Raw genomic sequence first — 16,679 nt, forward strand, 5'->3', positions numbered from 1 at the left:
AAGGGATGGGTTAAAAAAAGGAGGCTGAAGAGATGAAAATATGGGAGATAAATTACAGGGATGTGTGGAAGGCAGAAGACTCAAGAAAAAATAGTCTCTATTAAAGGAACAGGTGCCAACCTTATTTTCAATGATGAGTTTCAATGATCAACTAATTGCCAGTACAGAGGTATTGAAGCAGAAATTAAACTTACTATGAGTGGAGAGGGGATTTCATGAAATTCCTCTCATCTCAAATTCATTTGGTCAGCTTTTGTTTCTTCTTAAAGGACTTTTAATGCAATCTCAAACAAAAAAGTAACTGCTACGGACCAATGATTTAGTAACACCGTTCCGCAGTACTGAAATTAGTTAAGCAGGAAGTAAAAACAACACATTATTTTTCAATGTCTGTGCAAAACAATCAAGTTTGTAAATGCCATCACTTTTCTTTTGCAACATTTCCCACATGCACTGCAAAAAAAAAAACCGCTAGATATTACAATTGCAATGTTTGCAATCCTGCAAATTAAACAAGTCCTAATTTTACACTTTAAAAATTTGATTTGAACCTTTACTGCAACATGTTCTAAAAACACACAGAGTACATTTGAACAAGTAATAGGTTTATTCCATGCTGAAAAAAAGAAGAAAGAAAACACAACGTTTCGGCCGTGGAGCCTTCTTCAGGTGTGTGGTGTCTCACACCTGAAGAAGGCTCCACGGCCGAAAAGTTGTGTTTTCTTTCTTCTTTTTTTCGGCAAGGAATAAACCTATTACTTGTTCGTTTGCAGCCTACGCATGCTGACGCAGCTACCCACCTGAACTACAGAGCACATTTTATGTTTGACTTTTACATTTTAAGTATCAACTTCTTTGCAGAAGAATGCAAGATTTACATCCCTCCAAGAGACTGCAATCTTGCTTTGATTATGTAGTCACACAATAAGAAATAATTGAAAATACAACACAAACTAAGCAAAGGTAAATGCACACTCTCCACTTTTACTTACACCAACTCTTCAGCATTCCATGCATATTGACGTGGCTGAATCTATAGAGAAATGTTAGCACATTTAAGTACTTATTTTAAACAAATATAAATGAATTCAAAAGAATAAATTCAGACTACCTCTGTGTTCTTATACTATATCCATTTATATGCTTGAAAAATACAGCTTTTACAAAGTACTATTTTTTTCTATATTCAGTTACACCTGCTGCAATTTCAGCAGCACAGCAGTTTCCAGCTGGCAACAACAAGCAAAATGCATCCAAGGAAGGCTTCAGGTGAAGGGCATAGTGGTACAGAACAAAGCCATAGGGCATCTAGTGACAAGTGAGCTTAGTTTTACATAATGCTGAGCTGTACAGTTTTTAAACACAGTTCTGTTCTTTGCATCAATCTGATAATTATATTCAAAGTCCTAAATACTTTGTTATACAATAAGAGGGTATTTTTACAATTCAAATTTTGTTTCAAGTGTGAACTTTGAAGTATATGATTTCAGGACACCCATAGCAATCCAATTCTATCAAGATTTTCCAGAAGTCACCAGCTACAAGCCTATGATGGTCATATTTTATTCTTCATTTTACATCAGTGAAAAACCTTATGTGAATGGCTGTTTGTTGCATCAGCAGAGCACTCTCAAATTTTGTAATGTGATCAGAATACGATCTTGAAAAGGATTCACCTCATAGATAACACTGATATGTGAGATTCTCTCTGTTGTGTCAGTACACAAGCCACTGACATAGAGCTGCAATACAATTTGACAAGTGTAGATAAATAATTTATAGGAACTGAATAGAATCCTCTACGAACATTTCGTTCTTATAGTTGTTCGTAAACGTTATTTCTGCCATTCCTGAAGTACACTGTCATCGACACTGTTGTGTATTAAATATATGCTTGAGGCTGTAAATGTGATAGATGTGCAAGGTCATCCTTGAACTCTGGATTAGCCTGGAAAGTAAAGTGCAGAAAAAAATGAAACATACACACTTTTATTGCAGAAGAATAATGAAAGATGAACCTGGCATTAAGCTTGTCAGATAAATTACAAAGAAAATTGAAAATCTTACGGTTAACTCAACTTGTTCCTAATGTTGCCTATAATACAACCTGCAAGGACCACTGTTCTTTGTCTAATGTTGTAGCAAGCATTAAGTGACATGGAAGGACACATTTGGCCTTTTAGATTACATTATACATACACGTATGTATGTAAACAATACCATTTTAAAACTATCCAAGATTTATATTATCCTTGCAGTCTGTGCAATATGTGGAAAATGAGTTATGGAAAAATCTCAATGGTCACACAAAATGTGATTGGAATATTAGATAAAGGAACATCTTGCATATTCATTAAGGTATACTCTCCAAATTGTCAGCAACAACACAGAATAGATGGGTGAGGATGATTCCAAATTGTCAATTGAAGTCAAATACAACAGTCTATCCCAACAACGCCATTTGACATTACACTACATTCAGGTAGGTAGCGTCAGCATGCGTAGGCTACAAAGGAACAATAGGTTTATTCCTTGCTAAAAAGAGAAGAAAGAAAAAAAGTTTTGGCTGTGGAGCATTTTTGTGCATTTTTGGTTTCAATGCTACAGTCCTAAATATAGAGATCTCATTTGTTCCAGAAAGATCTCAATGTTGAATGAATCTAAATCAGTTTTCGCTCTATCAATCTTTTAGTGAAATGTTGAATCCCCATATTTCCTCTTGCTTCCCTGGGCTTACATATGTAAAATTCCAAAGAACGTCCCATGAACATTTATTTCTCAAATCCTTAAATTTGCCTTGCAAAGTCATCAGCTTGCTTTTTCCTACTACATTTTCTTCCAGCTTTGACCATGACACAGTATCCACCCAAGTGTGTGTCCACTTACTCATGGAGGCTTGCAAGCAAAGCAACAGGCAGGCAAGACACAAACCTTTCTCTATCTCAAGTGCACACGATATTGCCTAAAATTCTATCTCTAATATGCAAGTCCCCCACTATCACAACCTCCTTTTTAATGTGGAGAGCAGCCTCCTGGTGCCTGTCATTTTTTTCCAGCATTCTCCAGAGTCTCAGTGCCCAACTCTGCCTTCAGTAAGGCCTGGAAGAGGTTGGACTCAGCAAACTGTGGGGATGCTGCCATGAACACAACCTAACCTGTGGTTACGATCTATGGTCTGCCAGTTATCTCTCTATGTCTGGTCTGAAGCCTCTTTGTACCTCTGTTTACGGTGTGCACACAATATCACATGGGCTTAAGTGCACCTCTGTTAAATTTTCAATGCAGCAGAGGTGAGCAATCCGTGTTTGAAGCCAACAGATTATGGAGTCAGAGTGTTCAACCAGCTGTCAATATTCCCAGACTAATTCTCCCCAGTTATCTCTCTCCAGCAAGTTAATTATCCTGCAAACTGCATACTGCAATTGCCAAGTGTTTTACATGTTACCAACCCAGAGAAAAATTAGTACAAAAATTAGTCATTTCATTATTTACACTAGATTTTAAATACAAAACTAAAAACCATGAGAAGAGGATATTTCTTTCAATTTATAAATTTACACTCATTCATGAACCTAACCATCTAATAGGGTTTCTACTATGACATGTCAGATGTTAGCCTAAGAGTAATCAAATGTATAGTAAAAAAAACCTACAGATGCAGCCATTCAAAGTGAGCGGTACAGACACCGCGGTACAGATACCGCAGGTATGATGACACGGGATACCGCGGTGCGTGATTGGTTGACCGACAGGGGCACTCGTGGTCCGTTGGTCTGTCGTAGAAAGACTTACTGTAAACGTCTTTACTGTGCCCGTTGTAGATATTTAATTTTACCACTGAAGGGAAATCTTAGTAGCTGAGCATAAAAAGAATAGGAGCATACTGTAACGCGTGTGAAGGCCATAAACGATATTAATTTTGGAACGTAAACATACAGTATATAGCTGGCCTTGGTACTTTAAAGAAAAAAATACACACCGGTATTCCATTTCTCCCTAAACATTGTAAGCTTCGAAGTCTTTAACTAACGTGATACCGGAGTCAACAAGCATACTTTTAGAATTTGATTAAAAGGGAATATAATATGGAATTGCGTATCTCAAGAAATTAATAACGGTATGATTATATCCGTGTACTGCGGCAGGGCTGTGTAGGGCTGTATATAATATGGAATCGCGTATCTCAAGAAATTAATAACGGTATGATTATATCCGTGTACTGCGGCAGGGCTGTGTCGGGCTGTATATAATATGGAATCGTGTATCTAAAGAATTTAATAACGGTATGATAATATCCGTGTACTGCGGCAGGGCTGTGTAGGGCTGTTTCGCCTACCCGATCATGCGAGCTGTCTTGTAGCCTACTGGTCTAGGTGCGTGACTACCAACTGGCAGGTTGTGTGTTCGAATCCAGCTGGTGCTGGACTTTTCATTTTTATTTATTTATTTTTTAATTGCGTAACATAAACATATTACCGTATGCAAACTGTACTAGAAAATAATATTACGTAACCAAAATCCGCAATATGGAAACAGAACCTGTGTAATTGTTGATAGATGATGTACTCGTTACATTTTTTCAAGACGAACTACAACATTTAAAAAATGACTTGTATGTACTTGATATCTCTAATCAATCCACGGGTCCCAGCACAAAACGAAAGTAAAACGCATGCCGTTTCGCGCTTCTTATTAGTTGCTCAAAAGTAATTTGACCGTATGAAATGCATAATATAAACCTAGAAACATATACGTGAGCAGTACTTAAGCACTGTAGTATCGGTGTTAAGACATACCTCTCAAATACTGTAAATCAAGTTAAAAATATCTCAAGACCGATTCTGGTCGTAATGAAACCATGCAAGGGAGTTTTTATGTCCGTTGCAGTTCTTTTGCAACATGAATATAATTATATCGTTATTAATTTCTTGAGATACGTGATTCCATATTATATTCCCTTTTAATCAAATTCTAAAAGTATGCTTGTGGACTCCGGTATCACGTTAGTTAAAGACTTCGAAGCTTACAATGTTTAGGGAGAAATGGAATACCGGTGTGTATTTTTTTCTTTAAAGTACCGAGACCAGCCATATACTGTATGTTTATGTTAAGATTTCCCTTCAGTGGTAAAATTAGATATGAATATTCAATACTTAAACGGGCACAGTTAAGACATTAAATATACATATACATATTGTATACAGTACAGTTTGCATACGGTAATATGTTTATGTTACGCGATTAAAAAATAAATAAATAAAACTGGAAGGTCCAGCACCACCATTATGTTTATATGGTTGTTTTTGTTGGTTGGTTGTTATTATGGTTATTAATAATACGATCTATAGTTGAAATCTGAGCCTAAATAAAAAGAAAAAGCAAGTGATTAGGTTTATGAGCAATCTAATTACTTATTCGTTTAAAACGCTATATAAAATAAAGTTTATTATTAATTTGCTGGACAGAGCGGTGAACATTATTATGCATAAGACAAAGATAACGATCCTGATCAGTTTAGAAATCTGTGTACGCTGTAAGGTTTTTACTTCTTAAACTTTTAAAATACACGTTTTGAATAGAAAGAAATCCTCTTCCTGGTAGTGTGTATAGCAAACCAGCACGTCTTTTTTCTCCAATCAGAGGGGTGGTCAGATAGTGTCAGCCAATCACCATTCTGCGTTGGGTAGCAACGGGTGACTGTTCTCAGGCGGAAGATGTAAACAGCTTAATGTTCGTGTTAAATAATTTTTTTTAATTCAATTAAACGGGCACAGTTAAGACATTAAATATACATATACATACTGTATACAGTACAGTTTGCATACGGTAATATGTTTATGTTACGCGATTAAAAAATAGATAAATAAAAATGAAAAGTCCAGCACCAGCTGGATTCGAACACACAACCTGCCAGTTGGTAGTCACGCACCTAGACCAGTAGGCTACAAGACAGCTCGCATGATCAGGCAGGCGAAACAGCCCTACACAGCCCTGCCGCAGTACACGGATATAATCATACCGTTATTAATTTCTTGAGATACGCGATTCCATATTATATTCCCTTTTAATCAAATTCTAAAAGTATGCTTGTTGACTCCGGTATCACGTTAGTTAAAGACTTCGAAGCTTACAATGTTTAGGGAGAAATGGAATACCGGTGTGTATTTTTCCTTGTGATATTTTATGCTCTAGTTGAATGATAGGTGTCGCATTTTAAATCATTTTCGTAGCTAGAAATTATGAAACGCCCTGTTAAAAGCAAGGAAGTTTTTATGCCCGTTGAAGTAAAACAAAATGCCTGATAAAGTATGGCTTGGACAGATTCCAAGTGCTTGTACAAATGTGCTAAAGAAATTATACTTTGAGTATACAGCTTGTCCAAAGTCATCCATTATTAATACTATTAGTAATATCTTCAGTAAAGGCTTTGATGCATAAATATTTCTGATAAAGGTAGGTTGTGTACTTTTGTCCAACTGAGCAATCTTGCTTTCATAAAATATACCAACATTTTAATGACTGATGATTAACATGCTGTAATACACAGTTCAAAATTAAAGGCTCAAATGCTGTACATGAGAGGTTAAGCTCCCCCTGGCGGTTTTACAAGGCGACGCCGGATAGTTAGTCACGTGACACACGTGAAATGCGTGATACCGCGTGATGCCGTGACACGCCCACCGGGGTATGCCGCGAAATACCTCACCCATTTTGAATGGCTGCATCTGTATATGAAAAATAATAAAAAGAACCTGTGTTACACAGATCAGTTTTTACATGTAAACCAATAGAAAAAAAAAAGTTTTTATTGTTGCATATAATACCCTGCAACTGGAATTGAATGTCCTCTTTAGCCCCTTATTTTGACCATATACAAGTTCCAGGAGCAAAATGTATTTATCCATTTAGAATTGTAAAAATAACCAAAAATATATATTAAACAATTACAAACTAACATCCTTTAATCCCCTACTTCCACTGTGGTACACCAAAGAGCTACAACCAAGTCATCACAATTCAATTACTGGTAATTCCAGGGATCCTGTCTGTACCATACAAAGGTGAATTACAACTATGCTAACCTTTTATAGAAAATATTTCAATCTAAAATTTAAGTAAATTAGAAAAATATTAACCTATAAATACAATATGTGAATTTGAAAGCTTCAACGTTCACAGTTATTGGAAGCCCACGGCAATAGCTATCAGCATAGATAGGTGGGTTACATCGGAACAAGATGGGCATCAGTCTGCTAGTGGCAATAATCCCACATGAGGTTTGCAAGGAAGATACATAGGGAGCTCAGTAAAGAGTCTAAAGGAAGAAAACAAAAAAATTCAAAGGACCAATTAATTAAATGCTTATAAGTAGGAACAAATCTAACATGCCTCAAACTGTGCGAAGAGTTCTGTGTTAAACAGCATTTACACAGAAGGAGTTGAAGTGTTCTAGGTATAAGAAGCAATTCAAATAAGCCAGAGTCCAATGCTTTTTTTCCAATTGTATTTAAGAACAGAAGAGATAGTATTCAAAGACTATTAGCAAAAAATCAACAGTAGCAATGCATTACTCGTCAATAAAAAGGAAGATCAACTACTTATTGAAATATTTCAAGCAGGTAGCTGCGTCAGCATGCATAGAGCTTAAGAGATTAAATGTTGTGACACCCGAAGAAGGCTCCACAGCTGAAATGTTGTGTTTCATTGCTTATCTTTTCAGCATGGAATAAACCTTTACTTGTTCCTTCAAGTAATTACTGACCAATAAGTCTTATTTCTATAATATGTAAGGTTATTGAAACAGACGTTAGAGTTAAATTAGTTCCTAAATTGCAGCATGTTCAGAACTCAGCTGCTTGAATCATAACCAAAACTAAAATAGGTGTGGATATTTAACCTATTTAACCTTACGCTGGTTCCCTATGGAATTCAAATTACTACTACTCACCTTTAAGGGATTGTCTCTTGAATCCCTATACATCCACAGTCCAGTTGTGCTCTTAAGACTGGCCTTCTTTAGCTACAAGTACAAGGCTCCAAACACTTTTCCATTTGCTAGCTACAAGACTAACATTTCTTTTTTCAAAACTCACTTTTTAATCTCTAACTTAATTTTATTTGTATGTACTGTATCTGTCTCGTTTGTTTCATTGTAAAGCGTCTTGTGATGATTATATAACAAATGTTGTTATCGAATAATGGATTTTCATTATCTAGATTGTTATATAATTGTAAACTAGGTAAAATAGGAAGATTAATATACACTTCAGAAGTTACACTTATTTTTAGACCATTCATTGATTGATCCTTGTATTTTGTATCCTTGTATCTATCAGCAACACACTAGTCCTTTGAATTGATTGGTTTGAATTATATAATATATATTATATTAATAATATACAGTATTTATCAGCATCAATATAAGTTAAATTCCTACATGAGTTCAGATCTGTGCAGCCTTTTGCACAGGACTTAGTGAAACTGTTCATGTTAGTGTGATGGTGCCACCTAATAGACCAGCAACACTTCTTATAGTAGTGACCTAGCTTTCCTTAAGACTTCTGCTTTCCGTGTACCATCAAAACCCAAACTTCCTTAGCGTCTGAGATCTGAGGAAATCAGGCTAATAGTTGGTAATGCTGCTGGACATCATGATTTACACTCTTCATTTCTATAGCAGTTCAGATGGGTAACTGCGTCAGCATGCGTAGGCTGCAAAAGAACAAGTAATAGGTTTATTCCATGCTGAAAAGAGAAGAAAGAAAACGCAATGTTTCGGCCGTGGAGCCTTCTTCAGATGTGTGATGTCTCACACCTGAAGAAGGCTCCACGGCCGAAACATTGCGTTTTCTTTCTTCTCTTTTCAGCATGGAATAAACCTATTACTTGTTCCTTTGCATTTCTATATCAGGTTTATTTTAACAGCACTTTAATAAGTTCTATCATTAGCCTTCTACAACTCATAAATGACAATCACGAGGAGGAACCGGGTGCTTGGGATGATAAAGATTAAATGTTGTAGCAATTGGAATGCATTGTCTTAATATGCATCCTGCATTCATTTTTCATCTGTTAGATCGTGCTACAATGGCTGATAGGGGTAGTGATCACTCTCATCCTATTAGCACGTCACCACACCAAGAGAGGATAAGAATATTTTACTTAAGAATATTTAAGTCTTTAGTTCCTTGAGCAAGTGCCCCAGGAAATGCTGTCTGACTTGGCAATGGGCCAGTTAGTGACAGAACAGTCTGAAGACATCTGGCAGATTCTGGTTTTGTGGTGCTGTACCACATTGACTTGCATGGCCACCTTGGGCAGGAAATGGAAATAGCTTAGGTCACAGAACATGGGGAGATGTAATTATCTCTTGTAAATCAAGGTTTAATTTGAGCTGTGCTGATATCCAGCTTGTGATGAAGCAGTGGCTCAAACTGTCTCTGTGCCCCTAGTAGAGACGGGTTTTCTCCACAAATATATAAGAGTGAAACGGTGTTAAAAAAGCACACCTTTTTATTAGGCTTAACTCTCAAGATACAAAAACATATAAAAGAAATGTTCAAAAATTAAATGATAAATACAAACACTAACCTTTATGAAATGAGTAAAAAATAGACTTCAGGGTTTGTCTTATAGAGAAACGTTATACATGTTCTCTATTAGGGGAAATGTGAGATACAGTTTCTATCACTCCCCAACTATTATTCCTCCTAATGAACCACATTAAGATTTTAAATCGCCTTATCCCACACATGGGAGATACCATCATCACGCGGTGGAGCTATGGATCCATAGAAATGACTACTATACTTGCATATGTTTTCCTCAATAATAAAACATTCAATTACACATTGCAAAACAAATATTATGGTCCACAAATAACACAGTCCTATTTCACAATATGGTTCAAGCAGTAGCCCCACTAAATTGATGCATCCATAAGCGCACAAAAACTAAAAAAAATAAAGATTAAGGGATGTCTTACCACACTGCAAGGTAAGAGAATAACAAATTTACAAAAATAACCAATACCAAATATATCTCACATGCTGTAATTAGCTGTGTAGTCACAGGGCGAGCACCTGCTCATCTCACAGTTCTACGCTCATCAAACACAGAAATTTGTTAATAAGATTAATATGGTGGAAGAGTGATGCTATAAGATGCAATTAATGCTCATTTCCAACTAGAACTTATTTTTTTCAGGGTAATTTCAACAACTACTGTAGACAACAGCTTCAAATCAAATATCCTTGCACCCTTAGTACAACATGACAATCTCAGTTCAAATTTTAAAGTGGTATTAAATCCTTAGAAAGACAAGCAACTAAATTCAAATGTGTCTGTTTTAATTATGTGCACATACAGTACCTTGGGTTATTTACTTGTAGATAATATGTACAGCGTCCAACCTCATACTACTTACTGATTTTGGAAAACATTTATTTCAAAAAGCACTGTTTTTGTTTTTCATTCACTATAATTTTAATCTTCAAAAGAGCTCTGTCCTATAAATTCATTATATATTGTTCATAAAAGTAAACTGATATTGTTATTTTTAATCAAAAATTATGGAAAAGAACTTCTTGCAACTGATGAACTTACACTTCCAAATCAAATGCAAGCTCAGGAAGAAAACCTGATAAGCAAAAATGTCAACAGATGAATGTTGTCACCACATCTGCTGAATAACAGTACTGCCATTTCTCACCGAGTTTACACAAATTCAATAATGCATAGCCTACACTAGCTAAATGCAATTTAACCATGGAGGCATTAAATCATTTATACTTCACAGGTGTTTTGCTGTTGAATATATACTATACAGGATAAAGTGCTTGGAAGGTTTTAGTTTCCTCTGCATTAGTAGAACTGTTTCCATCAATTCATCAGAAAGAAGACATAAATAATGAATGAACATGTTTTCTTTTTCAGTAATGTGTACTGTGTATTAACATTGGCCTCTGTAGCTTTAAATTGTAAGATGTGACAGTTCACTAGTACATCCACGTTTTGCAATATCAGCAGCTGCAGAAGGCAGATGATGTGGATTACATTTCTTTTTAGTAAGCAAGCAACATTTTTTAACCCAATTTCTGAAACTTAGATACTGTTTGCCATGTATAAAGATAGAAACATAAGAAACGTTACAAATGAGAGGAGGCCATTTGACCTATCTAGCCCCTTTAGTAGTTAATTGATCGAAGTAATGAGGAATGAGATAAATACAAAACTTAAATACAAAAAATCAGTATTTTGTGGATGCCCCTTTTGGTTTGTTAAGCCTGAGAAGGTACTTCTTGTAACCTTATTGTTCTGATCCTCTTCATATCCTCAGAACCATGCAGCATACCATTTTGATTTGCCTTTAATCACTTATAACTCCAATTGAGGACAGGAGATTGGGATTACCAGTTATTATTCATGACAAACCTTCTTGGCTAGGGAAATTTCCCAAAAAGCAAATGGTGACAACTAAAGGAGAATTTCTCTTGCATAACCTTCAAGGAATGCAAGTTATGGGATGACCCCACTTTCCATCCATCCACTTCCTAACCCCTGTATCCAAAACAGGGAAGCCAGAGCATATCCTAGCAAGCAACAAGTACAAGGCAGGATGCACCCCAGATTTGAATTTTATTGAAAAACTGTGGGGAGATCTCAAACATGCAGTGTGTGCAAGAAGACCTTAGAACATTTCTGAATTAGATGACTTCTGCAAAAAAGAGTGGGAGACAATTCCTAAAGCAAGAATAGAAAGCCTCTTAGCTGGCTACAAGAAACATTTGGAAGCTGTGATTTCTGCCGAAGTGTTGCTAAGTATTGACTGACAGGGTGCCCAAAATTTTGCACATTCACTGTTTTATTTTCAATCTGTTAAATTCAGCAAATAAAAAACAATTGTGCATTAAAATGTTCAAAAATATGTCATGTTTAAATGTGTACCCTGCAGAGATTGTGTTAATTCATTTTCACTTAGAGATTTAGTGAAACATGCAGGGGTGCCCAAACGTTTGCATACAACTCTACACCCTGGACATGACTCCAGCCCATCGCTGGGCACACAGACACAGACATACACACATTAACATGAGGGTAATTTTCCCAGAAGTTAATTAACCCACCAGTATATTTTTGACTGTGGGAGGAAACTGGAGTGCCCAAAGGAAACCTATGCAAACACAGTGAGAACATACAAACTCACAGATAGCACCCCCGGTTTGCCACTATTTTTCATAAAACTAGTCTCTTATCTGGTGATCACCCATCTTTCTTCTGTGGTCAAATAAGATAATTCATATCTTTACAGCCATTGTTACCTCAATTTGTTTTTACTTACAACTTCGCTTCATAGTGTGCATACTGTATATCAAATTCCCTGGAACACAGAACTTCCAGTCCAAACTTTGTGTATTATACTGGATGCAAGAAGTAGGACTTCTGGATTTGTCTTTGCTTTATCAGTATATAAAGTATATCACTGATATCCTCATATAAATATAAAGGGAATCAACAGTTGTAAAGAGACATTCCTCTTGTAGATGGGAGCATCTCCAGGGATCATTTAAGAGAATATGCAAACTAATGTAAATACATGAAGTAACAGTGTGGTCTTTCTGCAAACTAAAGTTCTATGTGACCTTTTGTACTGACTGCATTATATTATGATTATTTCATAATCACAATTCCCAAGAAATTAAACTGTTGTGAATAAAGAATGAGCTCATAGAACAAATTTCTTCAGTTTAATTAGAGCCATTATAAAGTCTAATTCAAAATCTGTTAATTGGAACAGTAACAACATAAAACATTTATTCAGGATGCAGACATCATAATGATTAGGTCCCAAGGGGTATTATTAAGATATACTGGCATAAATCAAAATACTTTTCTGATTAAAAAATACTAGTGGGCTCATCCTAAGTGAAGTAGGGGCACTTACAAATTAATTCAGAAATGGACTTCATGCAATTCATCAGATTTTTAGATGTGTCTATCTAATTTCTTATTGAGCTAATGACATCATCAAAACTTAATTCTGAATAAGAAAGTTCTGAATAGAGATGTGGATATAAAAGCAAACTTGTAAGGTTTAAAAAGTAAGAAGGGTTTCTGTTCATCAACAGTTATAAAACCAATTTCATACAGCTTAATTTCTTGATGTACTACATAAAAATGGTTATAACCTGACATACCTTCCGGATATTGTACATTTAAAGGAACAGAAACACTTTTCTTTATCCAGTAATGTATATATGTATTGAATATTTTAATTCAAATAATGTGAACATTAAAAATTAAAAAGATTAAAGAACACCTGACTCCAATTAGCTTTTGGAGAAGTCATTAGTTTAGAGGCTCACATACTTTTTCCAACCTAGACTGTGTATGTTTAAATGATGTATTCAGTACTGACAAGAAGAAGTATAATTGTTTGTGTTTTATTAGTTTAAGCAGATTGTGTTTGTCTATTATTGTGATTTAGTTGAAGATCAGACCACACTTTTATGAGTAATTTATGCAGAAATCCTGGTAATTACAAAGGATTCACAAACTTGTTCTTGCAACTGTATTATATTTACCTTTATGGATTCTAAGTCTCAATCTCTGCAAATTCCACTTTAACTTATAAAGACAGATACCCTGCAGTTGAGCAAAACTATAGACTAGCACGTTTTCCAAAATGTTTGCCATTTTGCCTATATTCCATCTAGGGGAAATAAAATATCCAAATCAAAATAAAAAGTGAATATTTTAGTTGATGTGATTAAAATGCACTTCAATTAAATTTACTGCACCAAACTAAAATGCACAGCACTGGAAGTAAAATACATTATGAGTTGCAAGAGAGCAACATACTGCATTGATGCCAAATACTCAGTGCTGAAGTGTTATCATATTTTTCGCTTATCTCCTCAAATTTGAAGGTGACTGCATGTTTCTGAAATCTCATTCATCTAGTGCCTTCCATACTAAATTAATTTTAATAGTGAACACACTTTAATTTTCATTCCTGAACCTCAACTCCATTTAAATAGTCTGAAATATGAGCCTTCATAGTAGAAAACAATGAATCTAACTTGATCACTAGTAGATAGAACAGCTATTGATCATTGACTTTGCCAGCACAGCAGCCTATTTTGTCAAAGAGACTGACATTTTAATCATAAGCATTTGCAAAAATCATCAAGGGCAATTCATCTAGTTCATTTAAATAAAACTATATTATGCAGTTAACAGCTGAAAATCCCTTTAATGGCAAATACATTGATTTATGCAGTATTTGTGGCTGGGCATTTGGCATAATATTTTTTTTTATCTTTTGAGTTCTTTATCAATAAGTTGATGCAGAGATTTACAAAACTAACCTGAAGCCAATTTCTAAAGTGTCAGAGGAAAATATATATATTGCAAGGTTTCCATGTCGTAAACCTAGTATAAGTTTGACCCTTTACATGGAGATCAGAGTTTAATTTTTGGCCGTGAAACTTGCCGGCTGTTACACACAGACCCTTAAATTGGATAGCGTATAGGCAGCTAGGCATAGTCTTTAACCACCTAAGAAGGAGATTCCTGATGGGGTGAAGAAGCATGAGAGGCACAGCACAGTTGGAGTAAGGTTGATTCAAAGTCAGAAAGCACTTCCTTCAAGTGTTACATAAAAACATCCCTTAGACTTATAGGACATGTGTATGATTGCAGTGTTATTAATGAAAGCTGAAAATGTTTGGCAGTTGATAATGCGTCTTTGCAGCAGTAGAAACAAAAAGCCACAATGAAGAACTAAGCAATTAGTGGGCAGGTTTGTCTTCATCTGAGACAAAGCTATTTGTTTGAGGTTTTAAACATCTTGTGCTTAAAAAATAAAATACATTTTTTAAAGAAAACTTTTTTTTGCATCCAGGGTTTCTCTGAAGGTGTGAACTTTGTTATGGATAAATCAAAGTGTAACAAACAGCCAAAAATGATTTAATTACCTACACAGATGTATTGAGTATCAAACACATCATCTGAAAAGAAACAGTAGGCGGAGAGAGCAGCACAAATGGAGATTAGGGAGTTTATCTCATTACTGAAAAATGTATGGAATGTAATTCTTGTCAGTGATTTGAGACTATAGAAAAATATCATTTGGACAAAGCTGAAGGTCATAAGAAATTTCAAAAGCTTGGTCACCTAATTTGAAGTGTTCCCTTCAAATTAGGTGAACAGTACCTTTCTTGACAGAGGTCAAGCGTCTTCCTATATACAGTACAAGCTACTGAACATTCAGAGATTAGAGAACCTTTATCAGAAATACAGCTTTAGTTGTACAGACTCTCCTCTCCAAAATTTTTTTTCTGTAAGCACAGTCTAAGGGTTAATTTGTGGAGTACCCAGTAGTCTGATTCTCCAGAAAAATATGACTGTGAAACCTGAATACATTGAGGAATCAAAGTTTCAACACCTAGGACTTAAAGATCAATAGCTAAGCTACAATCTTAAGAATATTTCTTTTGATAACTTCTGCCTTCAAAGAATTTGAGAAGTATAACAATATTTTTATTCTCTGACTAATTTATAAAAACTTAATGTATTTTATTACCTTGGGAACTAAGAACATAAGAAAAACAAACAACCAGGGGCCGCTAGAGCTCCTCCTATTCTAAATCTTAAATTTTATCCCTTGTAGTTCCTACTTGTGTCCTCTGGCCAATGTTTATTGTTGATTTTAAATAAACCCATTGGGTTATCTTTGGCAATGCCATGACACATTTGAATACTTTCATCAGATCATGTAACAATTTTTTGTGTTCAATACTTAAAAGGTTCTACTCTTTCATCCTGAATTTCACCTTTTCTGAGCTAATTCCATTAAGGGGATCGTTCTGCTAATCTCAGAATACATGTTTCAAAGTGAGATGAACACAGGTACCTTTTCCTGCATTTATAATCATCACTTACAAATATTAATAGAAACATTGCACAGGGATTTAATAATCATGGAACAGCAAAGAGCAATGAACTACTGTGATAATGCCAACTGAGCCTGAAAAAAACATGAAATTCAGCTTTTCCATCCTTTTAAAAAAATAACATGCCTTTTAACATTTTTGAACATATTTTAGCCTGGTATGGAAACATATTTATGACAAGGCTAAATGTAATTTTAAACTTCCTGACGTAAACATAAAATGACATACTCTATCCAATAATCCCGTGAAGAAGCTCAGGTAAATTGGCCACTAATCATATTAAAAATAAACTGGACGTAATTTTTAAATTAGCCATTTTGTTCCCTAATGCACCTTGCTACATGCAGAACAGATGTCAACATTTCTCTCTCAGCAGACATCAAAGTCTGAAGAACCTAAAGTTGACAGAAACTGATATTCATAGAGCTTTATCCAATAATTACACTACATATTGGTATTCTAGCATTGATGAAGTCAGAAAGTCTTTGTCCATTTGTTCCAAAGCTCATGAACAAGTCTCTGGGAATTAGTCCCAGTAGTCTGGTCTTCACTCTGTAAATTTAAAGTCTGTTTCTACCTACTCTCTGTTAAAGAAAACTGTAATTGGTACTTGAAGTACTTAACCATTGTTGTATTTCCAATATTTTGTTTGTTGCAAAAAATCTGGAATAGGTAATAGCAGCTGAATTACGATTTAATTTTCATTCTGATGAGTTTTTGAAC

General features: G+C 35.2%; 1 protein-coding gene across 6 annotated transcripts in view; it reads right to left on the reverse strand.

The window, feature by feature from the left end:
* tbc1d22a (TBC1 domain family, member 22a) overlaps positions 1 to 16,679 on the reverse strand; it is a 217,078-nt gene that overhangs the window by 72,828 nt on the left and 127,571 nt on the right. The window contains exon 12 of one of the 6 annotated variants that reach the window (XM_088645043.1): positions 987 to 1,033. The exons of the other annotated variants lie outside the window; for them this stretch is intronic. Within the exon in view, the coding sequence (XP_088501169.1) occupies positions 1,002 to 1,033 (32 nt within the window). The 3' untranslated portion in view covers positions 987 to 1,001. Of the gene's footprint in view, positions 1 to 986; positions 1,034 to 16,679 lie in introns of those variants that run through there. 6 annotated transcript variants of the gene reach the window in all.

This window comes from Lepisosteus platostomus, chromosome 9, assembly GCF_059453375.1.
Source record: "Lepisosteus platostomus isolate fLepPlt1 chromosome 9, fLepPlt1.hap1, whole genome shotgun sequence".
Classification (NCBI taxonomy): Eukaryota; Metazoa; Chordata; class Actinopteri; order Semionotiformes; family Lepisosteidae; genus Lepisosteus; species Lepisosteus platostomus.